The sequence below is a fragment of the Octodon degus genome, unplaced genomic scaffold (genome assembly GCF_000260255.1).
Source record: "Octodon degus isolate 3935 unplaced genomic scaffold, OctDeg1.0 scaffold00100, whole genome shotgun sequence".
NCBI lineage: Eukaryota > Metazoa > Chordata > Mammalia > Rodentia > Octodontidae > Octodon > Octodon degus.
In genome coordinates, this window is record NW_004524676.1 from 8,785,593 (window position 1) to 8,810,154 (window position 24,562).

Below are 24,562 nucleotides of genomic sequence, written 5' to 3' on the forward strand. Positions count from 1 at the left end.
TGTTCTAAGTAGGTGCTTTAGACCACTGAGCCATCTCACCAGCCCCTGTTTTGCTTCATTTTTGAGACAGGATCTCACCATATAGTTCAGGCTAGTCTTGAGCTCACTATGTAGCCCAGACTGGCCTTGAACATGAAAACATTTTGAATACAAACTTTCTGAATCAGCTCTGCCCCCCTCAGGTGAGAACATAAGGAAATTTCATTGTTAACTAGGAATCCAGGAGGGATCACAAAAATTTTTATCCTCTGGTATTAACACTTTTGATTCCATCTATTCTGGGCAATAACCCTAAATAAACTAAAGGTCACCTATGAAGCTTCAGTGGTAACGTAAGGTTAAAGGCCTTGGCTTGAATCTAGAAGCTGGCTGTCAGGCCGGGTGGAGTTGGCAGAATAGCCCTAAACTTCCCTCCCCCAGTGCACTGGGCAGCGAATAATTTCCCTTTCTTCTTTCTCCCTACATACGACCACCAGCTTGGCTTGGCATTTTTGGCAAGGCTGTCAAAATAGTCTAACTTAAAAAGCAGGAAGAGGGCTGTTTTTTGGTAACTATACATATGGTATACGGTAGCCTCACAAAAACCTATATACAGAAATGGCTGCTTCTAGAAATTACTGCACTTGTGACACATACTGTACTGTGCTAGTTATTTTGTTCATTATCTATCCAAGCAGATTATAAACTCCTGGAGCCCACAACTATCTTATGCCCTGCAATCTAGCATGGAATGTTGTATGTAATTCACAATTTTTTTTTCCCCAGAACCGGGGATTTAACTCAGGCCCTTGCACTTGCCAGGGAAGGAAGCACTTATCCTACTGAGCCATCTCCCCAACCCCTGTAATTCACAATTTAAAAAAAAAAAAAATCCTTAATAATGATGCACATTGATGTGAACGGGGAGACTTAATACTAAGTTTTAGAAGAAAGGCATACAACTGAAGAGATGCGCAGATACCAACACAGAAGTCAGATCCAGTGGGTAAGGGACTATCTTTTTGCCTGTGTTTCTGCACCAAAGTGGGAACTATGACCACTTCTTTCTGGTTTTAATGACTTAGGGCACTGAAAGGTGCCACTGTACCACAGAAGTACAAAATATTACACAGACACAAGCGACATGGACTCACAGACATAGACTCACAACTTCTTCCAAACTCATGATCCATTTTTTAATTGTTTGACAATCACACATCACAGTAACTCCTCAAAATGGTGGGTTTTTTTTGGGTTTTTTCTCCGAATGCCTTCAGGTCAGGTTTGGCTAGCTTGAGTTGTAGGGATTGAACCACAGCAACTTGAGCCTGACTGCTTTGTTGAAGCAGCCACTTAAAAGAACTGAGCTAAGGGGCAGGCCCCCTCCTCAAAATGTTTTAATACAAAACAGAATCTTTGTCCCTCTAATCCTATTATTCTTTTGGGGTTTTTTGTTTTATCTTTAAGACAGGGGTTCACTAGGTAGTTCAGGCTGGTCTTGAGCTATGTGGTGCTGGTTGTCCTGGAATTCAGGGCCATGCTCCTGCACCTGGCTCCCAACTCCTGGGGTCATAGGCATGTGGTACCACACTCAATTCAAATCCTATTGTTCTTTTTCTTTTCAGGTGGAACCGGGGATTGAACTCAGACCCTTGCGCTTGCCAGGGAAGCATTTATTCTACCTAGCCATCTCCCTGGCCCCTTGTTCTTTTTCTTTTCTTAGGTTGGGTTTCTAAGACTGGTATGGCCATATAACTCAGGCTGGCCTTTAACTCAAAGTGATACTCCTGCCTCAGATTTCTAAGTGGGTTTACAGGTATGCAACACATCCAGCCCTAGTATTCTTTTTTTTTTTTTTTTGGTGGAACCGGGGATTGAACTCAGGCCCCTGCGCTTGCCAGGGAAGCGCTTATTCCACTGAGCCATCTCCCCGGCCCCCAGCCCTAGTATTCTTACCACTATTTTCATTTGTTTGTTTGCTGTATTGCTGTCTTCTCAGGTGCCTAGAACTATAGTCAACTCCTCTACTTTCCTTAACAGGTAAAATTTTGAGACACTATGCTGTTAGAAATGCCTTAAATATCTCTCCCTATTATGGTTTGTGTCTAGGTGCCCGCCCCCACCCCCAAAGTCATGGGGCGCTTCTGGAGTTTGTGATTGATTACTGTGGGTGTGGATGCTGCACTGCCCTGGGACAGGTAATTTGCATTACAATGGAAGGAGGGGAGAGGCTAGCTGGCTGCCTGAGCCACTGCCACTCCCTTTGCTCTCTGCTCTTTGCCAAGCCATGAGAGGCTGCCCTCTGCCATGTGCCACTCTGCCTTGGAGCCAGTTGAGTATAGATTGAAACCTCCAGTAATCGTGAGCTAAATAAGCCTTTCCTTCCTTCATTTTGGATATTGGGTGTTTGTCCAAGCAAGGAGACAAGAGTGGGCCAGGGAGATAACTCAGTAGAATAAGCACTTGCCTGGCAAGTGCAGAGTCCTGAGTTCAATCCCCGGTACGGAAGGGGGGGAAAAAAAAAGGAAGAGAAGAGTAACTGAGACACTCCCCATTTTCAGTCTTCATTTCAGCTTTAACCTCTCCTTTCCGCAGCATTTTTTAAAGTGATTTCCCTGTCCCAAGTCTAGCTCCTTTTCAATTCCCTTTGGTGTTTCAACAAGTTCTCTCACTGAAGCACCTCCAAGTTTGGAAGGGATTTTCATCTCTAGCAACTAGAAACACCACTTTCTGCAGCAGCTCAGTTCATTGAAAGAAAACTTTAAGAACATTCCCAAAGCATACTCTCTTAGACACTCTTCGATGTGTCTCCTTATTATAAAACAAAATTGGCTGGGCATGACAGTGCATGCCTGTACCTGTAATCCCAGCACTCAGGAGGCTGAGGCAGGAGGATCAATGTGAGTTCAAGACCAGCCTCGGCTACAAAGTGAGCTCAAGGCCAGCCTGAGCTGCCTAGCAAAACCCTGTCTCAAAAAGACAAAAAATGCAAAAACACCAACTTTCACACAGTATTGTATGTGGTATGTCCAACCTGCTCCACTTTTCTAGTCTTTTCCCATATCGTAACCAAATCAAAGCTCCAGTAACATCCAGCCATTGGCTCACCCCCGTGTCTCTGTAGACCCCAATTTCTTAATTTTTTTTTCTTTTTGTAGACAGGTCTCTCTCTGTAATTTACACTGGCCTTGAACTCCTGGCAATCTTCCTGCCTCAGCCTCCCATGTCTGGGAGTAACAGACATGCACCATCATGTTTGGTCATCCCAATTTCTATTCTTATTCAATCTTCAATGACCTCTCCTACATCTACTGTAATTTCTCCCTGTCCTATACTTTCAGGCCCTTGTATCTTTTTTTTTTTTTTTTTTCCAGAACTAGGGAATTGAACTCAGGTCCTTGTGTTTGCCAGGCAAGTGATTATTCTACTGCACTATCTCCCCAGTCCCCCTTGTTTGTATCTTGATGACAGCACTTATTATGTTTTATCTTAAATAAATAAAAGCTGTCTCTGGCTGGCCCTCACCACTGTCCAATTAGGCCAAGCATTTTCAGAGTGAGTGTTTCCCTTTCTTCTTTTTGGAACCTAATCCAGTATATAACATAAGGGCTAAATTATAAAAATGCTTCAAAAATAACATATTTACAAGTAAAATAATACAACTTATGAAACCAGCCTATTGTTGCTCAAAATTCTCATTCTGTAGAAACTGACTCCCTTGTCTGAATCATCAACTGCATATCACTTTACCACTTCCATCTGTCTTCTTGTTATCTAAGGGACACCAAGTCTTTGTAGGCTAGGAAAGAATGTGGCAGAGAATTACTCAGGGCATATAACTGATCCAAAGAAAAGTGAGCCTGCAGTTCTGATAAATTACAGTAGTAGATAGGGAAGAATTACTATGTCTAACATAGGATAAAACTGTGGAGCCCAAAATGGACGGGACGGGTCCCAGAAAACTCGTGAGGTGGGTCCAAATATGTACCAGGCAACCTGCAGCATCTATGGGAGGGTGACAAGGACTTGCCATCGTTGGACAATGCCTGCTCGCCAAAAATGACTTCCGTCAACACGCCTAAGCACAGGACATGACCTGACCTTGTCCAAAGAACACAGCGCGGTCTTTAACACCGAAACGGCCCTCCTCCACAGAAACCTCATTCATTGATAGGTCTAATTAAAGGAACATGATCTCTGGTGCAATAAAAGACTTCTCAGAGGCGCCTTCTACCAGGAACAGCAGGAGTCGCCGTCCAGGCACCTGTAACCGTGGCTCCCTCACCCAGTGAAGCCGGATGACAACTGTTCTCTCATGCAAACTGGGAGGCCTTGCGCGCTAGGGGAAAGCGGGCTGCAGGAAGGGGGCCAGGAGTCGGCCGGCTCGGGTCGAAGGCGCCGCTGCACGCCGGCTCGGGCAGGGCCCAGCCCCCGGAGACGCGCCCGCGACGGGGCAGAGGGCAGGGTCCCGGGGACGAGACCAGCGCCCCGCGGCTTCTCCTCCGCTAGACGCCACGCCGGCCCCCGCCGGCCCTCCCCGTCTCCGAATCGGGGGTCGCGGGCTCCACAGCGCCCCCGCCGCCCTCCCGCGCTCCTCACCGTCTCCATCGCGAGAGGCCCGCTCGCGTTCGCCTCCGGAAGCGGGGGTCAAGCCCGCCCCGCGACGTCCGGCGCGCGCGCCCCTTCCGCCGGCGCAGTGACGCACCGACGCGGCGACGCAACCGGCGTGAGGCGCGAGCGCAGCCCTCGGGCGGCGGCCCGGCCCTCCCACGGGCGCGCGCGGACGTCATGGGCCTGCCGACGGCGAGCGTCACGGGACGGAGCCGCTTGTATTTAAAATGGTCTTTTTTTTATTTGTCATTTAAAAACAAACTTCGAAGAAGCAAAATCCAAAACTTGCCCTTTGCCTCTCGCAACATAAATTATGTACAGTTCAGAATGATCGCTGATACAAAACATGCCAAGGACGGGGGAGGGGTGAGAGGGCGCTTTAAAAAAGGGAACCATTTCATCCGTTGTTAAGAAGGACCAACCTTGCTGTACAGGATACACACAACACAAAATAAAGTCTTCACGGGATTCACACTTGTCAGCGATTTATTTTTTTAAAAAGGGGGAGGGTCCTGGAGGTGAGGGTAGAAGACGGTAAAGGGGGAAAAACTGAAAATCGAGTATGTGCAAGTGTAAACCAACCCAAAATACAAACACGGGGGTGGGGGGTTCTGATGCAATTATACAGGCAGGGTACTTAAAAAAACCAACAACCAAAATTCCAACCTTGTAGCTTGGATCTGAGTTATAGTTTATATAAAAATTAAAAACTGTATAAGGTTTCTTCGCTAAATTCTACAGGACTATCGGATATCTAGCATATGCTTACAAATTCTGCCCCATCCCTTTCCCAATCCCCAACCAGAGCCTGGCTCGCTGGAGCCAATCTCCCCTCGCTGTAGCTTAGACATTTTCAACTCTTGGAAAAGGACCGTCCAAGGGCTGTGGCTTTGGGGACCGCAGCCCAGTCTCCCTACTGTAGTCTGATCTAATTACAGTGGTTCCTGCGGGAGTGGGGGTGTTACTGTCTTCAACACTTATTTGCAGCTTGAACAGTTGAGGAAGCAGCTTATAAAAACAAAACAAACAAAAAACTCCCTACCCCATCAATCCACAACCCCCCAAATTCAAAACAAAACAAACCTAAAATCACAACACCGACCGTGCTCCCCTTCAGCAGGCCCGCCCATCTGCCACCACCAAGCCCACCACCACACTCGACATCTGATTCTTGAAAATACTACAAAATGCCCTTTGCCCGCGGCCCCCAGGAGAACTGCATATAAGCTTTTCTTCATCCCCACGGCTCCCCACCAGCGCAGGGGCTGGGCCTCGCCGGCCGCCGGCCCCTACACTGGAAGAGGTTCCACTGCAGCACAAGCTCGGGCAGAAAGGGAAGGAAAAGGCAGGAACCCACCCCCTCGGGCGCGCCCTGGGGCCGGCTGGCGTTTGTGCGTTACAAGAGTCCAACTATACAACGGGATGGGAGGTGCCCGGCCTCTCTCTAGTCCCCCACCTTACAGCAGTCACAGCCAGGGGGTGGGGAGGGGGGGTGAGGAGGGAAGGGCGGTAGGTGGGGTAATGGAGGGGGCTCCCCCACAAGGGGAGCTCCATGTGTCCGCCCCACACCCCCCTACCATTTATAAACTGGTTTTGTAAAAAGAAAATAGATATATTTATATAGAATATATAAAGCACAAAAATTAGTAGTTTTACATTTGCTCTCCCCGGGGGTGGGGGAGAGGGGAGGGTTCTCACCTCCTGCCGGCTCCCCCATGCCCCACAAGACTATGTACACCCCATGTATAAATAGATAAATACCCCCCACCCTCCCCGCGCTGACACTAAGCTCCCCGCCCCCACATCACCACCCCTTCCCACCAGACCAGCAGCAGTTTGGTGACCGAGGGAAAAGTGGGAGCTCCGGGCCACACCCTGCCTCACTGGGTATGGGCACCCCTCAGGGACAGCCCTTACCCACCCTGCCCACCCCATTCCAGGGGCTGGAGGGCAAATGGGCTCCTGATGAGGTTGGGAAAACAGGAGGGAGAGATCCTGGTCCTAGGTATAGCACACTCCTCCTGCCCCATGTCCAGATGGAGAAGGAAGTTTGAGAGAAACCAGGGGCCAGTCATCCCCAATCTTCATCACCACTTGCTTCAACCACCATCCCATGCCCATAATTAAAAACAAAGATGGATTTTTTGTTGTTGTTTTTTCTTCCTCTTCCTACCCCCCCTTCCACCCACTCAGAAGAGGGCAGTGAGGTGGGGGAGAGGGTTGGGGCAGTAGGGGGCTTGGAGAGGGTCTCACATTTCAAAACAGCAAAAAATCCAACACTTAAATGAGGTAGGTGTGGGTGCGGGGTCTCCTTGCCCGGCTCGCCCAGCTTGCCCTCCCGGGCAGCTTGATGCCTCTTTCCCGTTCATGTTGCATTTGTCAGAGTGGAAAACAAGGAAACACAACCCATAGAGAGACAGAAACACAGAGGAGAAGAGGGAGACAGAGACAGATTGAGAGGGAAAGGGATGGAGGTGAGGGTGGGGGCAGGACCCGGCAGGCAGGGCCAGGTGTGGGACCCGGCCTTTGGGATTGTCAAGCTTAGTCAAGTCTCTTTGCAGCCTTGAACTGGGCCAGAGAGGTCAGTGGGAGCGGCAGGGCTGTGCCCGGCCACACATCCTCCCCGCTGCTGCCTCCCAGATGCCTCTGGGTAGTTACCGGCCCATAGCCCCTTCAAACCTGAGATACCCAACGGCTGCTTCCGTCTAGCCCCTCCTGGAGCTGGGGGCACAGATGCCAGCCTGGGGCCGATGGCGGGGAAGAGGCTGTCCCTGGTGCCCGGGGCGGACGTGGCCTAGGGCCCTCTGCCCCAGCCTCCTGCGCCAGGGGCTCCGGTCAGCCGGTAGCCCCAACCCTGGGTCCTGGCTCTGGCTGCTACGTCTCTTCCCTCTTATCCCTTTCAGGGAAGAGGTCGGGGTTGGGGGAACTCCCCTGCCTGGTAGCCTCAAAGCTTCTTAGTTCATCCACTTCCGACAATTCCAGGCTCCACAGTGACAGGGGATCTTGTGCTGATCGTCCTCAAAATCAAACTGATAGTCATAGGTCAGCTGGAAAGAAAAGAAGGCACAATCAGAACTCGCCCCCAGGGAGAAGGGCACAGGCTCAACATGACCTCTGAGCAGTGGTATCAGAACTCAGCTCCTGGGAAACGTCAAAGAACTGTCACTCACGCAGGATACTTCCTTTACCTCCTCTCCTTTGGGGATTCGCCGGCTGGAGATGATAATGATTTTGTCTTCCTTGTCAAAGGTCACAACTTCCGCCACACAGTTAGGAGCACATGAATGGTTAATGTACCTGAGCAGTGGGATAATCGCTGAAGTCAAGCAACGCAGTGAAGACAATTTCGCTCCTTAGTTAGCCTGTGCCCAGAGGGCCACCCACAGCGACCCCCAAAACCCATCCTTCCCTTCGCACCTGGCAGGTCCTCCAGTCAATGTAGCGTCAATCACATGTTCATTGTTTATTCGGAACATGTAAATACCTCGGTTCTAGAAAGGCAGAGGTGGCAGAAAAAGGGACAAGAGTATCAAGACAGCAGACTTGAGCTCTGGGTTTGCACGGCACACACCCCTGCCCAGCTTTCTGTCTGCCCCCATGGACCCCAGGCTGACCCTGGCTGAGTGCAGACTGCGCCACAAAAATGGCCAGCCCATACCTGCTCCTCATAGATTTTCTCTCGCCTGTTTGCCACCTCATTGCGAATGATGGTGCCAATATACTCGATGACCATTGTGTGCTTTTCTAGGTCCTTGGCCGCATACAGCCCCAGGCCCTGGATGCGGGAACGAGCCAGGTACACGTTGTTCTTCCACTCGGTACGCAGGCGCCGGTACTGAGATGACTTGGAGTGCACGAACTGCTTGCTGTACGGGGTGTTGGTTTCGCCTGTGAAGGTGCTCTGATATGCCTTAGACATGCTGGTGCTGTTCAGGGTATGGGGCCTGGGAGGTGACACAGTCCGTGACAAGGCAGCTCGCCCTCAGAATAAACACATACCACCCGTCTCCTCCCTGGGACACACAACAAGCCAGTTAGGGGCATGTGCTACCAGCAAGTATTAGAAGTGCTGCTGCAGGAGTAGAGACGAGGTCTCAACCCTGGAGAGGCAGCAACTATCTATGAGGACCCTTCTGATGCTCCGGGTGACAGCCCAGGATGGGAGGGCAGATACGGAGGGAAGGGGGCACCGATTCCCCTACACTGAGCCTGCTCTCCCATCTCCTCATTCTCCCCAGCCTTCTGCCAAACCACATGAAAGGCCATGCTCCTCTGGGGGGTCTTCCCCAAGGAGCCCAGGCCCACAGGTTAAGTTGATGGTTTGCTCAAATGTCTTAGTCCTACCTCCTGCACATGCTGGATGCCCTGAAAACAGGACCTGCATCTACCACATTGCGCTGGACCTGCATTAAAATTGGCTGTGATTCACAGCCTAAACGTGGTACCCTTGCCTCTCTGCAGACCGTCCCATTCTGACATACCATTGGGCTCTGCGCAGGTGGCTCAGTGCAGGGGAATGACCGCTGTGCAGCAGGATGCCTTCACCACCCAAGGGCACCACTCAAGGTCTTGCCCACCCCAGAGCAGCGGTTTTCAAATGTTTGGCTTCTTTATTTAACAGATTTTTTTTTTTTTTTTTTTAAACAAAATGTTGACGGAAACTCCAATCTGTAACTATGTGGAAAAGGAATTCTGGTAGCATCCAATCTGGGGAAGGTAGAAGTAAACATGGGGAGGGCCAAGTTCTGCCCCCAGCTTATGTGCTGTGACTTTTTGGAACACCTGCACTCACAGTTTGAAAACCACTGTTGGAGAGCATCAAGGACCAGGGCTGACTAGGGGTAGTCTCTGACGCTCTACGGCAGCAGCCTCAGGGCTACCACAGGCCTTCAAGAAGTCCCTGCTACCATGGATTCTGCCTCCCTCTACCCAAAGGCAGGCTACTGTGGTACACAGAAAGAACCATGAGCCACAGACCAAGAGGTCGGGGTCTGGTCCCAGCTATGTGACCTATATCCAGTCACGTAGTCTTTCAGGGCCTCAGTTTTCTCAGCTGTGAAATGGGGGTCATACCACCTGCCCTACCTACCTCATAAGGTTGTTGTGAGGATCAAATGAGATAATGGATGTGAAAACGCTTTGAAAAAAAAAGTATAAAGTGCTATACAAATGTAAGATTTTATTATTTTCCTATTATACTTCTAATTATTTTTGACACCAACTCATCCTTGGGGAGGGAAGGTGACCCTAGCGTTTATGGGGTGGGTATCTGAAGTTTGGGAGAATCACAGGCCTCCCGCTGGAAGCAAAGCAGAGAAAGTGACCAGATCCCTTACACAGCTCACAAAATTTTACCCATAGCCTGATAAGGCCTTCCCTAGCAGCCATTCCCAGGGTGCCCAACAAACTGTCCTGCAACACTGACCAACCCCATATACCTCAGCAGACTGGAGAGCAGGAAGGGGTGCCTTGTGATACCTGCATACCCTCTAATCAGGAGGTGTGAGGGAACTCTATCTGCACCCCAAGCCCTCACAACGTGCCCAGACAATCTCTATCAACACCCACACCCACAGCCCACGGCCCAGCTCCACAAGCTCACCGTTTGTAGTGTGTGAGAATTTTGGGCTCCGATCGGGCACAGCCAGTGGGGTTGATCATGAGTGGCAGTTCCATCAGGGGGTGGCGCCCATAGCGGAATAAATAGTTCTGACAGTTCTCTACCCCAGGCAGCTGCAGGAATAGGCAGGTCTCTCCTTAGCCTGAACTCCTACGGGGTGGAGCTGGTCCCCAGTGCCCACCCAGCTCCCCCCAGCCCCCCTTACTGATTCAGCTATGCGCAGTACAGCATGCACCGTCAGGCCAAAGAGCTCCTCGCCCTTCAGGTACTCCGGGAAGAGGCGCAGCATGTCGGCCTCTTTTCTCATGGCAGCCACGGGTTCTATGATGCGATTCCACACAGCTAGAAGGCAGAGAGGAGCCCTCAGAGAAAGCTTCTGCTCACAGCCCTACACACCCTAGCCCCATTCCTCAGCTACAGCTGTTTTCTATGGACCCAACACCACCCTGTCGTGAAGGTATGTGGGTCTTCAAAACCTTACCTGGCTCCTACTCTCATTCTCTTAAGAAGCCAGTTTTTTTGTATCTGTGTATTCAAAATAGTTGGGATAGATATATAGTTACATTCTGTTAATGAATAGAATGATTTGCTCTAATGGTGTTTGTAACTAGGATATCAAGTCCGCATCTTGTACAGCAATTAACCACTAAGAAGAATGTATGCAGTGTGTTAATTATTGAAACTGTCCTAGCGATTTGATTTGAAACTGTCTCATTGCTATTTGTTTATCAATAAAATTATGGCAAAAAAAAAAAAAAAAAGAAGCCAGTTTCAACTCCCTCAGGAGGTAACCACAGCTTGTGACCAAGAAACACAAGGCCAGGTCTCAGGGACCTAGCACAATCACTGTGCTTGCTCAAAGAGCACACAGGTATATTTTGCAGTTAAAAAGGCTGGGATCTGGGTCCTACACCGGGTGTGGAACCGTGAGCCTAATATTGTAATCTCTATGCAAGACTCAATTTCTGTATAAATTAGGCACGATCATTGTATTTATTTTACAGGGTTGTATGAACAAAATAACCTATATAAGTCACTTAATTTTGTGTTATATAGTAAATATTCAACAAATACTACCTGATCTTGTTATTTTTAATATTAATACAAAAACCGAAATCAAGGGTGCCGGGGAGATGGCTCAGGGGAATAAGTGCTTCCCCGGCCAAGTGAAAGGGCCTGAGTTCAATCCCCAGTTCCGCAAAAAAAAAAAAAAAAAAAAAAAAAATCAAAAGAATATCATATAGGAGAAAACAAAACAAACACAAGGAAGTTAGGATCAAGTGTGCGGAATGTTGGGGCCTTATAACTCAATCTTTTAGATGCACTTAGGATAGGAAAATCAGCTAGAATATGTGAAATCAGATAAGCAAAAAAAAAAAGAAAATTTTTTTTAGGCAGTCTCACTATATGGTCAAAGCTGGCTTTAAACTTGCCATGTAACCCACGTTGAATTCAAATTTACCATTCTCTTGCCTCGCCTCCAAAGTCCTGAGACTTCAAGCATGTACCATTAGGCCTGGCACAAGCAAAATATTTCCAATTACAAAGGAATTTAAGGAAACTCAAAGCATGAAAGACTATCTGAGGACTGGGGTATAGCTCAGTGACTTAAGCACCTGCCTCGCAAGTGCAAAGTCCCAAGTTCAATCACCAGTACCACAAAAAAAAAAAAAAAAAGAAAAGAAAAGAAAAAAAGACATTATCGGAGCACACCCCATCCCACAGTATTGGGGATTTTTTTTTTCCCACTGAGCAAGTATTTATGGAGTGCTTACTGTGTGCCAGGTACTGTTTTGTGTTTTTTTTTTCCTCCAACAAACAAGTATTTAAGTACTGGGGATTGAATCCAAGGCCTTCACACAAGGCTACATTCCCAGTCATTTTTATTTTTATTTATTTATTTTTTTGGGCAGAACTGGGGATTGAACTCAGGACCTTGCGCTTGCCATCCTTTTTTATTTTTTGTGACAGGATCTTTTTTTTTTTTTTTAAATTTATTTATTTATTTGTGGGGGGGCAGCCAGCTCAGCCTACCAGGGGGCGGGGCTGGCTGGCATGTGGTGCTGGGGGATTGAACCGCGGTCCCTGTGCTTTGCTAAGCTTGTTCTAAGTAGGTGCTTTAGACCACTGAGCCATCTCACCAGCCCCATGTGACAGGATCTTGCTAAGTCAAGTTGCCCAGGCTGGACTCAAACTTTCAATATTCCTGCCTCAGCCTCTCTTAGTGTTGGGATTATAGGTATGTAACACCACATGCAGCTTTTCTGAGATTTTCAAGAAACTGCCCAATGGGCTGGGGAGATGGCTCAGTAGAGTAAGCACTTGCCTGGCAAGCACAAGGGCCTGAATTCAATCCGTTTCCGCAAAAAAAAAAAAGAAGAGACTGCCCAAGTGGGAGCAGGAGTATTCACAGGGAGGGTTCTGAGACTGTAGTGACCCCGAAGGACCTTTCCCAGGCTACCATCTCAAGGGCCCAGGGCTCACCTTGTGGAGAAGCGTCAGTGAAAACCAGGTCTTCCAAGCCCTGCTCCATGACTCTGACGATGAACTCCGGCCGCCCATTGCTCTCGCCGATGGAGCACCGATAGCTGCAGCGGCGATTGTTGGTCCGGAGGCTCCAGTAGATGCGGGTGGCCTCGTAGCCCACAGGATAGAGGGCAGTGGCACTGTGGAAGTCTGCCATCTGGTGAGGGAGGAGCTGCCCGATGGCGTGGAACACGAGGCCGCCCACACGGAACATGTGCAGCCGCTCTCCCCGCTGGATGATGCTGGCAATCTGCTTCACTTCATCCCTCTCAATGTAGACCCGTCGGAAGACAGCAAAGGAACACAGCTCCTGCTCACAGGGCCCCTTGACCTTATGCATCGGACACAGCATGGTCTTGTCCTTGAAGAACATGCACTTGGCGCGGATGGCGCAGGCAAAATGGTAGACGCTAGGGCAACGCATGCGATTGCAGCTGCTGGTGGCGCCGGTTCTCTGGCACAGGGAGCACTTGGTAAGCAGTCCTCGGTGCAGGGCAACCTCCACGTTCATCAGTGCCCCGCCCTGGGTCTCGTACACCTCCGTGGACCACAGAGCACAGTTGAGGTGCACCCACAGGTCTAGGTCCAAGTTCAACAGGCGGGCAGGCCCGTCCGTGGCTCCGTCACCCTCCTCGTGACAGAAGCAGCAGCGCCGCATATCTCGGGGCACCTTGTCAGGCCGCAACGCTGTGCCAAGCTGCTCCATAAACTCTGCCACTTCCCGCTCATCCTCCTGCCGCCCGCTGCCCTTCTGGATGGTTAGCAGCAGCCGCAGCCGCTTCCAGCGCACCCCCTTCCACTTCTTGAGGAGAGGGGGCCGGGAATCTTCACCTTCTTCAGAAGGCCGGGCGCGGGCCTTGGGACGCGCCGATTCAGGAGATGAGGCCAATGGCAAGGGTGAGGGCACTGGTGGCTCAGCTAAGGGTTCAACGGGAAGTTCAACTAGCGGATCGGCAGGAGGGCTGGCAGGAGAGGGCGCCAATGGGGACGGGGGTGGGGAGGGTTCTTCCGGAGGTGGGGCCGAGAGCTGTCGCACATCCAAATTGGAGACGCTGTAGGTGTAGCTGTGCTGTGTGGGCAGCTCTGGGGCAGGGCTCTCCTAGGAGAGGGTTCCAGGATCATCAGTGCCAGCCCCTGGGCCAACCCCCCTTCCCTGCAACCCAGATCCATTCCCTCAAAAAAGCCTCTGCCCTCTTTGCCCAAGGCAGCACCTTTTCCTAACACTTGCCCCTTTCTCTCCCCCAGGCCCACCTGTTTCAGGAGGCTCAAGATGTCTAGCTGGCTTTTGAGAGTGTAACCAGGCAATACTGCATCAAACTGTTTCAGCCAATCAGGGCCACAGTCTGAGGTCTTGCTGCTTGGATTTTTTTCTTTCCCACCTACAGGAAGAAAGAGGTCAGAGCCTCCCAAGAGAGCCAGTTCCCTCTGATCCCAAGGTACCTTCCTTCCCCCGACACTAAGGAGCTGCCCCACTCACCAGGGCCCTCGGCTTCCCCCTTCTTAGGCTCCATGCCAGCACGGGCAGGGCTCTCTGGGAACAGCACCTCATAGGAGTTGGGGATCTTCATGCTTAATAGTTCAGCCACTGCCACCATCACACCGTTTAGATTCTGCCAGGGCAGGGAGAGTGACGGGAGGCATGTAAGCAGAGCATCTGATGCTAGTGCCAGCTGTGCGGGCAAGGATACCTTGAACCCACTGCCCTCGGGGCTGGTCAGTGCGGCCCGTGCTGCTCCAACTCTTCTCACACCTCCCTCCTTTATAGCAGCTGCACCCAGGCAGACACTCAAGAGGGGCACCACAAGCACAGAAAAACTGCATTCAGGAGGGGATGTCTATTGTACCCACAAGGAGATTCACTCCACATCTGCAAATTAGAAGGACTTAGGAGTCTTGTAGTAAAAAAACAAGATTGGCACTGTTGTTTTAACTGCGTTTTCCAACTTTCTCTGACCATAAAACCCCGTTAACTCAAAAAACTCTTACTCTCACCCCATAGCCTCTAGCCCCAGCTTTCACAAGCAGCAAGGACTTGGGAGTCGTTTCTGAAAAGCACATTTTTTATCGAGTGACTCTCCTCTGACCAGGGTCCCCGCTGGCCTTGCCTCAAGGCACCCCCAAGAGATACCTTGGCTGCAGCAGCGGAGACGGTCAGCATGACAGAAACCTCACTCCTCCTGCCCCTCTCCCAAGCTGCAGCAGGCAGCTTTCCAGGAGCCTCCACATCCAGGGCCCCACATGGTTTGGTATCAGGGAAGACTGGAAGATAAAGAGGCGCGTGTGCAGTCTCGGCGGCTGCCCTGCCCTTGGCTTCTGACTCTCCAGCCAAGCTGGGCCAGGCCCACGCCCAGAGGGAGCAGTATATACCTGGGATACTGGCCCGAGGAATGATCGGGATGACAGGGGAAAGGACCCGGTTGTCCTGCTCCCCCCGGCCAGAACCCAGCTGAGGGAAACGAGGGGCCTCCTCTCCCAGGATGCTCTCAGGGGATGAAGCTGGTACAATACTGTCAGGAGAATCACTGTCCTCATCACTCTCCATCCTGTGGGCCAAATGCAGACATCCATTCGCATCACTCTGTGAAGTGTCCCTCTCAAATCTAGAGACCAGCAGGTGTCAGACCCTTCCTTTATCCACCCCATACTCTATCACCATTTTCAGCTCCACCCTCACCTGACATCTTCAGTCTGATTGTGAGGGGGCGTGGGCAGGGCAGCCAGCAGGTCTAGACTCTTCACTTCTGAAGCATCTAAGGGACGGGTAGAAGCCAGTGTGAGGAAAGCCAGAGCAGATGGAGATCTCTCCCCCAAACTGCAGGCCCAATTAGCACAAGATCTTAGCTTAGCTATTATGACTAACCATCTGCCCCCTCCCAATTTGGGGCAGATAAGCTGTATCGATCAAGCCCTTCCACATGCCAAACACTGGACTTTAGCTACATTCCTTTTTAAATAATCTTTTAACAACTCCATTAGCTGAATGCTTAATTTTATCTTTTTCTTCAGTGCAGGGGCTGAATCTAGAGAGTGCTAATCTTCTGGTTTTTTTTTTTTTTTTTTTTAAATCTCCCATTCTTTATCTTCTGGCTTTTTGAGACAGGACTCACTACATAGTTCAGGTTACCCCTGAGCTCAACATGTAGCCCAAGCTAACTCGGAGTGATGCTCCTGCCTCAGCCTCCTATGTGCTGGGATTACAGGTGTGACACCATCCTGGCTTTATTTTCTTATTTTAAGACAAAAGTCTCCTTAAGCTGTCCAGCCCGGACTGGAACTTGCCATCCTCTTGCCTTAGCCTTAGTAGCTGGGCTTACAGGCATGGATTTATGATCATGCCTCACTGATGAATAGTAAACATCCAATTTAAGTAAGAGGAGAGACCAAGGCTGACACAAGCCAACCAAGTCACTTGGTTGAAGTAATGTGGTACACCAACTACCAGAAACCAAATCCAGGTCAGTCCATAGTGCTACACCCGTGAAAGCTGGACTGTGCTTTCTACACAAAGCTTCGTTCAAATTGCCCTGCTACCAAGCTTCCCTGTTGCCTTGGCCCCAGATGCCAGAAGCCTATCCTTGTCCACAACAAATCAGCTCTGCCGAGGCCCCTCCCACCAAGGCAAGCAGCCAGGCCGAAAGCGCGCAGGGAGCACATAACCCCTCATGCCTTGCACTGTGCGGCAGGCTATACTAACTGCTTGGACCCCAGTTGGATTGCCAATGGGAAGAAAGTCACCTCTTTGCATACCCCTCAGTGTCCCTTCAGTGTCCCCGGCAGAGGCTGGATCCCTGGGGTGCTCCCCCAGCTCTTCGGAGGGAGTGACGCCATTCACCATCTTCTGCTGCACCGATGGGGGTGGGGTGGGGGGCAGCGACGAGGGTGGTGTCGGCGGGTTACTCAGGTTATTCTGAGGGGTGGGGTGGTGTTGTGTACAAAGTGGCAGGGACACTGATGTAATCTCTCGGCCCCACACTAATCAGCAGTTTCCTCCAGCCCCCCCCCCCCACCTCCCTTAGAACATTATTCCCAAAAAACACTGCCATTTTTCTGACCTTGGTAAGCAGCTGGGAATAGTAGTCAGGGCCAGTAGGCAATGCCCCACTCCCAAAGGCCCCTCTCAGCTGGCTCTGCCCACTGATTGGGCAGCTGCTGCCGAAGGGAGCAAAGAGGCTAAAGTTGGCGGTGATGGTAGGCTCTGTCAGAGGCAGTAGGGACAACTCCTAGAGGGGTTGAAGGACAAAGTCAGAAGCTTGCCTTTGCACCTCTATCACTACACAGCATCTTGGGGTGGGGGCATGGGCTGGCTCCTGGGGGTCACCTGTTTCAGCTGTTTCAGCAAGGCCTCATTGGCCCTGACTGCATCCTCCTTCCGCAGCTTCTTTCGGGAGCTCACCAACCTGTCGCTTGCTTTCTGTATCCGCTTGGGCTTTGGTGTCAAAGGCTTCCTTGCTGCTGTATCCTAAGCCAGATAAGCCTTGTGAAGACCACTGCCCTAGTCCCTGGAGCCCTCACCTGTGCACCAACCGATGTTTGCTCTGCCCCTGCCCTCCAGGCCCCATATGACCTACCCCACGTTAGGCAGAACTCACCTCCTTGTTGCTGGGGGTTCCCTGTAGTTTCTGCTCCAGCCCGGCCAGCTTGCTGTCAATGTGCCCGTTGATCTCAGCTCGCGGCCCCTCAGGCCCCCGCCCAGCGCTGAGTTGCACATTCTTTGCACGCAGAAGCTTCTGCAAGAGCAGATGCCCAGCTTCTGAGCGGGGGCCTGCCAGCAGGAGGTGGTTGCTGGTACCTGATGTCCCTACTGGTTCCCCATTGGCCTCCCTCTTCACCGCCTGGGCTCCCAGGACACACGGTTCTTCCCGAGGCTCCTGCTTGATGCTGAGTTGGGGTGGCGCAGGTGCCATTTGTCCATTCACCTGCTCCAGGTGCCCAGGGCCCAGGCTGCACTGCTCTGGCTTCTGGGCCTCTGCTAGGTTGTCTGGGGGGTCCCAAGGTCCCAGCCCCTTGCCAAAGAAGGTATCCGCAAGCTGGGCAGCAGCAGGTGAGACCCTCCCAGGAGGCAGCTCCAAGGCTGGCCCCTGGGGCCTTGGGGTGCCTGGATGGGTGGAAGTGAGCTGTGTGCTGGGGGAAGGTAATTGTGAAGGTCTCTTTGGCTCTTGAGGGCTGGATGGTGGAGGTGTGGGATGGACAGGGCCAACGCCTGGTCCTGTGGATAAGGCTCCTTGTGGGACAGAGAGCCGGGGTGGGCCCTGAGGTCGAGGCCCTGCCCCTAGCTCCTGGAGAGGGCCTGTCTGGGATCCAGGGAGGCCCCCAGATTGAGGTTGGCAGCCCAGGAGGCCCTGGAGAGGTGAGGGCTGGGTCCCTGGCTCCTGGTAGGGTGGATTCTGGCGTACTGCCTGATTCTGCTGCAGCTGCCGTTGCAAAAGTAGTGCCTGCAGCTGCTGCTGCTGCTGAGGACTCAAGTGCCGCAGCTGTGGGTTTTTGGCCAGGACTCCTTGGAGCTGTGCTCGAAGCTGACCCACTGTTGGTGTGATTGCAACCCCAGAGAGACCTTGCCCAGACGGGGGAACAGATCCTGGTTTGGGAGGCTGTGGCCCTGCATTATTCTGCATGGGTCGCTCTAGCCCAAGGGGCTGTTGGGGGCCCAGAACACTCTGGGGCATGGGCCCGGGCTGCTCCCCTACAGAAACAGAGGGTTGGGCCAGCAGGTGGGGCACAGATGAGGCCTCAGAAGATGATCCGCTGCCTACTTGCCCATGGCTTCCTACACCTGCTGTGTGGAGCAAGTTAACTTGCTGCTGTGGTTGTCCTGGGAGTCTCAAAGGTGGCTGCAGCTGTAAAGAGTTGGACTGAGTCTGGGCCTGGGGTTGGACAAGCAGAAGTTGTGAGTCCCCAGAGAGGGAGGGTTTTACCTCCCCTGGTTCTGTAGCCACTGACTCAGATGCGGGCCCTACTGTTACTGGCCCTCCCTGATGTGCTGAGGGACCCTCAGTGAGCTCTGAAGGAAGAGCTGTCTCTACAGTGTTTTGTTCCTTGCCCGTCAGAAGGAGGGTTGGGCCCAGAGCTCCAGGGCTAGAAAAGTGTTGAAGAGGCTTGGCTGGCATGCCAGGGCCAAGTGTCACCTGCTGTTGTTGTTGCTGAGGAGATAACAAAGTTCGAGTCTGGTTCAAGAGGCACATCTGCTGCTGCTGCTGTTGCTGCTGCTGCTGCAAAAGCTGTTGCTGTAGCTGCTGCTGCTGCAGTTGCTGAAGCTGCTGCTGATGCTGAAGCTGCTGCTGTTGCTGCTGTTGCAGTTGCTGCTGCTGTAGCTGCTGCTGTTGCTGCTGCTGTTGTAGCTGCTGCTGCTGTTGAAGTTGCTGCTGCTGCTGTTGTAGCTGCTGTTGCTGTAATGAGCCCAGGGGCTGAGCATTCAGTTTGGCCTGCCCACTGTGTGACATCAGGCCCTGCTGAAGATGGGAAAGCCCTGCCATGGGTCCCTGTTGTTGGTGCTGTTGTGGCTGTTGTTGCTGGGCTGTGACCAGTCGATGTCCCATAAGGCTATGACCCTGCTGTGCCAGCTGGGGAGAACTCAGCACCCGGGACTGGGTCATGAGCACCGGTCTGGGAGGGCCCTGGGGCCCCAAAGCTCCGGAGTGCTGCTGTAGCACTGCTACCTGGGTAGGACCCAGCATGCTCCGGGGTCCTTGGGGTGGCTGAGGGGATAGCTGCTGGGCCAGAAGGCTCTGGTGGCTGTCAGGAGGCAGAAGCCCCTGGGATTTGGGACCCAGAGCCTGGTTTGCCTGTAAACTAGGACCCTGCTGCTGTTGTTGCTGGACTGCCACCTGTCCTAGGTGCTGCTGCTGCAGTTTCTGGGCCAACTGCATGCGTTGCTGCTGCAGCTGCAGCTGCCTTTCCTGTAAAAGCCTTGAGTCAGGTCCAAGGCTTCGGAGAGCAAGGTTGCCAGGGAAGAAGCCCCCTGAGGGGCCAGCCAAGGATCCAGCCCCACCAGACTGCTGTTGCTGCTGTTGCTGCTGCTGGGCCAGGGCTGTGTTAAGAAACGGGCCCCCAGGCTGTCCAGGTAGTGCCATACCCCCAGGAGGCAGGCGAAGGCCTCCAGCTTGCCCACCCGGGGGACCCTGTGGTGGCTGCAGCCCATGGCCAGGGAGAAGCTGCCCCGGGAGCTTGGTGAGGAGTCGTGGACTCTGAGAAGGGCTGAGGGCCAGCACAGCCGAATGCTGCTGCTGCTGCTGCTGCTGCTGCTGCTGCTGCTGCTGCTGCTGCTGCTGCTGCTGTTGCTTGTTTCGATATTCTGCCATGAGATTAGTGTGCTCCTTCTGCTGTTTCCGAACCTAAGTCAGATGGGTCAGAGAGGTCAGCCAGGAGCCTGCCCACCCACTCACTTTTATCCCTGGCTTCTGGTGCTAAGCTGAAGTTAATTTTCTCACCTGATCCAACTGTTTCTGGATCTTGCTCTGCTGCTCTGTAACCAGCTTGAGCTTCTCAGCATCAGCTTCTGGGAATTCACGGCCAGCCTTTTTGGCAGTGCGCTGCTTGGCACACAGAGCCTTCCGGGACTTTCGATGCACACCAATCTGCTCCTCTAGAACCTTCAACTGCATCTGCAAGAGCTGCTGAGTATGGAACAACCACTCCTCATACTGCCGCTGGTCCGCCTCATCTGGGAGAGGAAGTAGGGTATCAGAACCTGCCAAATGGTAACTCCAATCCTCCCCCTCCGCAGGTCTCTAGCCACTTTCTTATACCTTCCTCCTATGCCCCATACTCACTGATAACTCCCTGGGCAAAAGTGGGTGGGTTGGGGCGAGGCTGGGAGGGGTCACTGGCATTCCGCTCCTGTGGTAAGAGACACTGCTGAGTGTCACTGCTCCATGCTAGGCCTCCAGAGATGGCCCAGCATCCTAACCTAAGTTTATGTTCCTCCCTGAAAACTTACCTGGCCACTTCCAGGTGCCACATGGTTCTGCAGATCACCCCCAGGTCCCCCAGAGAGCCTCTGGGCTAGCAGTGACACTTGCTGCCTGGAGTCCATCAAAGCATAATGGATTAAGTGTTGACAAAGGTCAAGTTAAAAGGCAAAGAAGTGTGTCAAGCAGTGAGGAAGGCTAAACAGGGAAGGGAGATGACTGAAAAAACAAAGGGTCGGCACTACCCTAAGCCCAAGACTCACCTGTTCATACCAGGCGCCACCCCAATGCTGCCCTGAGCCATCACTTTCTTGATGCCTTTCAAAGCTACCATCTTGGCCTTTGCAATGGGATCAATTATATCTTCTGCAGCAAATTTGTCCAGATCTGGAAAGAAGAGGAGCCAAATGAGCTGGGCTTGGGGGTGGGGGGCAGGGACCTATCACATGACTGCTGTCTTGCACCCTGACCTCAACTATGCTATGGGAAAAAAAAAAGACAGACATGGCACAGCAGAAAGACCACTAAGGAACCAAGAAGCCTTGTTATTCAGAGGACATGTAACCCTGTTTTTACTTGTAGAGTGCTAGAGAGACTCTAAATGGAGCAGATTAATAAACTTCACCTCTCTAAATCTCAGTTAATTTCTATTTGATAAGGATCATCACTACTCTGCCTACCTCTTGAAACTATATAGAGGACCAGATGTAACAAGAACATTGGTTTATGACCTAAAGGTATTCTTCAAAAGTCTTAAGGGGGCCGGGGAGATGGCTCAGTGGAATAAGCGCTTCCCTGACAAGCGCAAGGGCCTGAGTTCAATCCCCGGTTCTGCCAAAAACAAAAAAAACAGTCTTAAGTATAACTAGTACAGCTCAAGAACCCCAGATGTGGGCATTGTGGCCAAGTCTTCGATATCTGAGCTGTTAGGGACACAAAAGAACATCATCCATTGTCCTTTCAGTCCAGGTTGCTGGGTTTAAAAAAAAAAAAAGAAGAAATAAGCAATCACCAAAATCCTCCTAAAGTTCTGTACTTGGTATACATCTCCACTCTAAACTGTTCAGAGCTTAACTGACTCACCACTTTTTTTTTTCTTTTTGAGGCAGGGTCTCACTGTGTAGGCCAGTCTGGCCTTACCTCACTACACAGCCCCACTTGGCCTCAAACTCAGTGATCCTCCTGCCTCAGCCTTGAAAGTACTAGGATTACAGGCATGTGCCACCATACCCAGCTTGACTCACCACTTTCTGAAAGACTAGCCAAACACAACATGTTCTGGAATTCTGAGGCAATGAAGTACTAGTTATATCTACACTAACTACTGTATAATCTTAGATAAATAACTTCTCTATTTCAGTTTCCACTTCTGTAATCTAACACAGTTAGTACCTATTAAGATGATCCTGCCGTGATGACAAGGACGGTAAAGTACCCAGCATATTCCTCAGCAAATAGCTAATTACTCAATAAATGTACTGTGAGTTGAGGTCGTCCTCAATATGGTCCCACTTCTTACCTCCCCACAACTATGGTAGGGCCCACTCATTTTTCACTCACTGTTCTCCAAAAATACTCCGTTTCCTACCACTACAGCCTCAATCTTTTCACAAACCCATATCACTTGTTCTTGCACACGTCTCTGAGTTCTGAACTTTCAACCTTACCACAGCCACAGACTTTGCTAGTCAGGCTTCACTCATTCCGCTTATTCATTCACGTATCTGAATGCTTCCTCTATGCAAAGAACCACTCCCTCCCTTCATAAAAGCAACGGTGCCCTCTGCCTACATCACCACTAGGATACTGAGCCAAGTTCTTTGTCCTCTCCCTCTACTAGGGCTTATCTTACAGTCCTAACTTCAGTGCCTGGTTGGTGGTGATAATCATCATCCAAAAGAAACTCAACCATGCCAAAAGCTGAGGTTACCTGTATCTGGGAAGAAGCTGTTGGCCAGCTGTTGCTGCATCACCAGCTGCTGGGGCTTCATGCACATGGAAGGTGGCATGGTGCCCATGGGTTTCTGTGCTAGTACTGGCTGTGAACTCTGCTGTGGAACCAAGCCGGCCTGCCCCCCATGCTGTCCACTTAGCATATGCCCTTGGTTGGACACCATGGCCATGGTTGGGGCAAGGCGCTGCTGGAGGGCATGAGCTGGTGGATGGGTGGGCATTAGTGGTTGGCCCAAACCTGATGGTCGGGCACCTCCAAGACCCAGAGCAAGTTGCTGCTGAGGCCCAGCCAAACTGGGAGAAGAGCCCTCATGTGGTAAAGGCATTGCCTGGGCAGGGCCTGGTGTGGACAGTAAGGAATGTTGCTGCTGTGGCTGTTGCTGTTGGTGCTGCTGGGCAGGCTGTAGCTGTGCTGAAAGCTGCTGTTTCTTCTGCAACTCCTTCTTCTCATGTTCCAACAGGTCCTCAATAAGTAGGGGCAACTCACTGGCCACAAGTGAGCTCTCCATCTTGTCCAGATCATCCCCTGATGTTCCATGTCCACTTGGCAAGGTCAAGGCCCCACTCTCTAGCTCAAGCTTCTCTAGCAAGGAGGACCCTCCTGTGCCACTTAGTGGGCTTGGGGCGAGCAGGTGAGCTGGTGGGCCTCCCGTGGCCCCAAAAGGGCCCTTCTCAGCCGTGTGCCCATTGCCAGAAAATGGCCCTGTGCCCATCCGGGTGTCCCGGCTGCCCAGCACATTCTGTCCGGGTTTTAGCCCTGGGCCAAGGGAAGCAGCAGCAGGTCCTGGCTCTACCTTAGGAGTGGTAATGGTGAACTGGCAAGGGGAAGGGTGGCGCCCACCCTCCTCCACTTTGGGCTTCACCTCAGGGAGTACAGACGCCAGGCGGGACTCATCACTGGCAGGGGGAGGGCGCTCCTCAGGGCCCAAGGGTCCTGGCTCCCCACCCCGAAGCAGGGCCTCCCGCTCGGCCTTCTCATTTGCCGATTCCACCAGCCTTAGGTGCTCATTGAAGATGTCTTTCTTGTCCCCGGTGTCCAGCTCAGGGTCCGTATATGCCAGCAGGTCAAACTCATCTCCATTGAGCAGGTCATCCAGATGAGGGTCGTTGGTCTCCAGGTTTTCCAGGGTGCCCAGCTCATCATCACCCTTGGCCACATCCACACCAAGACCCAGGTGGGCAAGCTCCTCATCATCCTCCAGGGCCTTGTGGGCATCAAAGTCCTCGTCCAGCTCAGAATCCTCACAGGGCAGCTTCCCAGCTTCCAGGGCCAGGGCAGGGGCACGGCCCAGCTCAGTGCCAGTGGGCGGTCGGGGGACCAGATCTAAGCCAGCCGTCAGTGCGGGGGCCTTGGTGTGAGATGTCGAGTGGAGGCTACTGTTCAACTCAGGAGCAGGTGGGGCTGTGGGTTTCTGTGAGGGAAGACTTGATGCAGCCAGGCCTCGAAGACCTTCAGGAGCCAGGCGGTGGGCATCCTCACTTACAGGGAAAAAACGGGGCCTCTGAGGGGCGCCCTGACCAGGGAATGGAGGCCCTCCAGGTCCTAGTCCTTTCTGAACATTGTGCCGTAGCTCAATGAACTGGGCAGGACCAGATGGACCAGCCACTGGCTCAGCAGGGCCTGGCAGGCGGGTGGGAATTCCTGTCAAAGGGGAAGCAAGTGCTTGGCGGCCAAGTTCAGGTCCAGCAGTTGAAGGAAAGCGAGTAGACATGGTGAGTCGCATGGAAGTTGCTGCTGTTGCCTGCTGTTGCTGCTGCTGTTGCTGTTGCTGCTGCTGCTGTTGTTGCTGCTGCTGTTGCTGCTGTTGCTGCTGCCATAGCTGCTGCTGTTGCTGCTGCTGTAAGGGCAGGGATCCAGGATAGGGCACTCGCTGATAGAAGGCCTGGGAGCCTCCTACCAGTTGCCTGGAAGAATACACAGTTGTTGGTGAGACGCAGTCAGGCTGCAGAGCTAAGAGGGGGCTGGGGC

General features: G+C 52.1%; 2 protein-coding genes across 8 annotated transcripts in view; both read right to left on the reverse strand.

Moving 5' to 3' along the window:
* Prkag1 (protein kinase AMP-activated non-catalytic subunit gamma 1) overlaps window positions 1-4,662 on the reverse strand; it is a 16,478-nt gene extending 11,816 nt beyond the window's left edge. The window contains exon 1 of the mRNA XM_004638623.3: window positions 4,579-4,662. Within this exon, the coding sequence (XP_004638680.2) occupies window positions 4,579-4,587 (9 nt within the window). The 5' untranslated portion in view covers window positions 4,588-4,662. The remainder of the gene's footprint in view (window positions 1-4,578) is intronic.
* A 1,747-nt stretch (window positions 4,663-6,409) lies between these two features.
* Kmt2d (lysine methyltransferase 2D) overlaps window positions 6,410-24,562 on the reverse strand; it is a 40,392-nt gene continuing 22,239 nt past the window's right edge. For 3 of the 7 annotated variants that reach the window (XM_023723575.1, XM_023723577.1, XM_023723574.1), the window contains 23 exons: window positions 22,571-24,498; window positions 20,904-21,027; window positions 20,670-20,754; window positions 20,503-20,569; window positions 20,161-20,393; window positions 19,950-20,064; window positions 17,326-18,929; window positions 17,055-17,195; window positions 16,789-16,956; window positions 16,484-16,643; window positions 15,411-15,486; window positions 15,104-15,336; window positions 14,865-14,995; window positions 14,214-14,346; window positions 13,988-14,115; window positions 12,695-13,835; window positions 10,416-10,552; window positions 10,193-10,323; window positions 9,680-9,727; window positions 8,249-8,534; window positions 8,008-8,081; window positions 7,779-7,887; window positions 6,410-7,637 (listed from right to left, as the gene is read on the reverse strand). In XM_023723575.1, the coding sequence (XP_023579343.1) occupies window positions 7,545-7,637; window positions 7,779-7,887; window positions 8,008-8,081; window positions 8,249-8,534; window positions 9,680-9,727; window positions 10,193-10,323; window positions 10,416-10,552; window positions 12,695-13,835; window positions 13,988-14,115; window positions 14,214-14,346; window positions 14,865-14,995; window positions 15,104-15,336; window positions 15,411-15,486; window positions 16,484-16,643; window positions 16,789-16,956; window positions 17,055-17,195; window positions 17,326-18,929; window positions 19,950-20,064; window positions 20,161-20,393; window positions 20,503-20,569; window positions 20,670-20,754; window positions 20,904-21,027; window positions 22,571-24,498 (7,345 nt within the window). In that variant the 3' untranslated portion in view covers window positions 6,410-7,544. Of the gene's footprint in view, window positions 7,638-7,778; window positions 7,888-8,007; window positions 8,082-8,248; window positions 8,535-9,679; window positions 9,728-10,192; window positions 10,324-10,415; window positions 10,553-12,694; window positions 13,836-13,987; window positions 14,116-14,213; window positions 14,347-14,864; window positions 14,996-15,103; window positions 15,337-15,410; window positions 15,487-16,483; window positions 16,644-16,788; window positions 16,957-17,054; window positions 17,196-17,325; window positions 20,065-20,160; window positions 20,394-20,502; window positions 20,570-20,669; window positions 20,755-20,903; window positions 21,028-22,570; window positions 24,499-24,562 lie in introns of all 7 variants that reach the window. The other 4 variants (XM_023723573.1, XM_023723572.1, XM_023723578.1 and 1 more) reach the window with 3 other exon arrangements.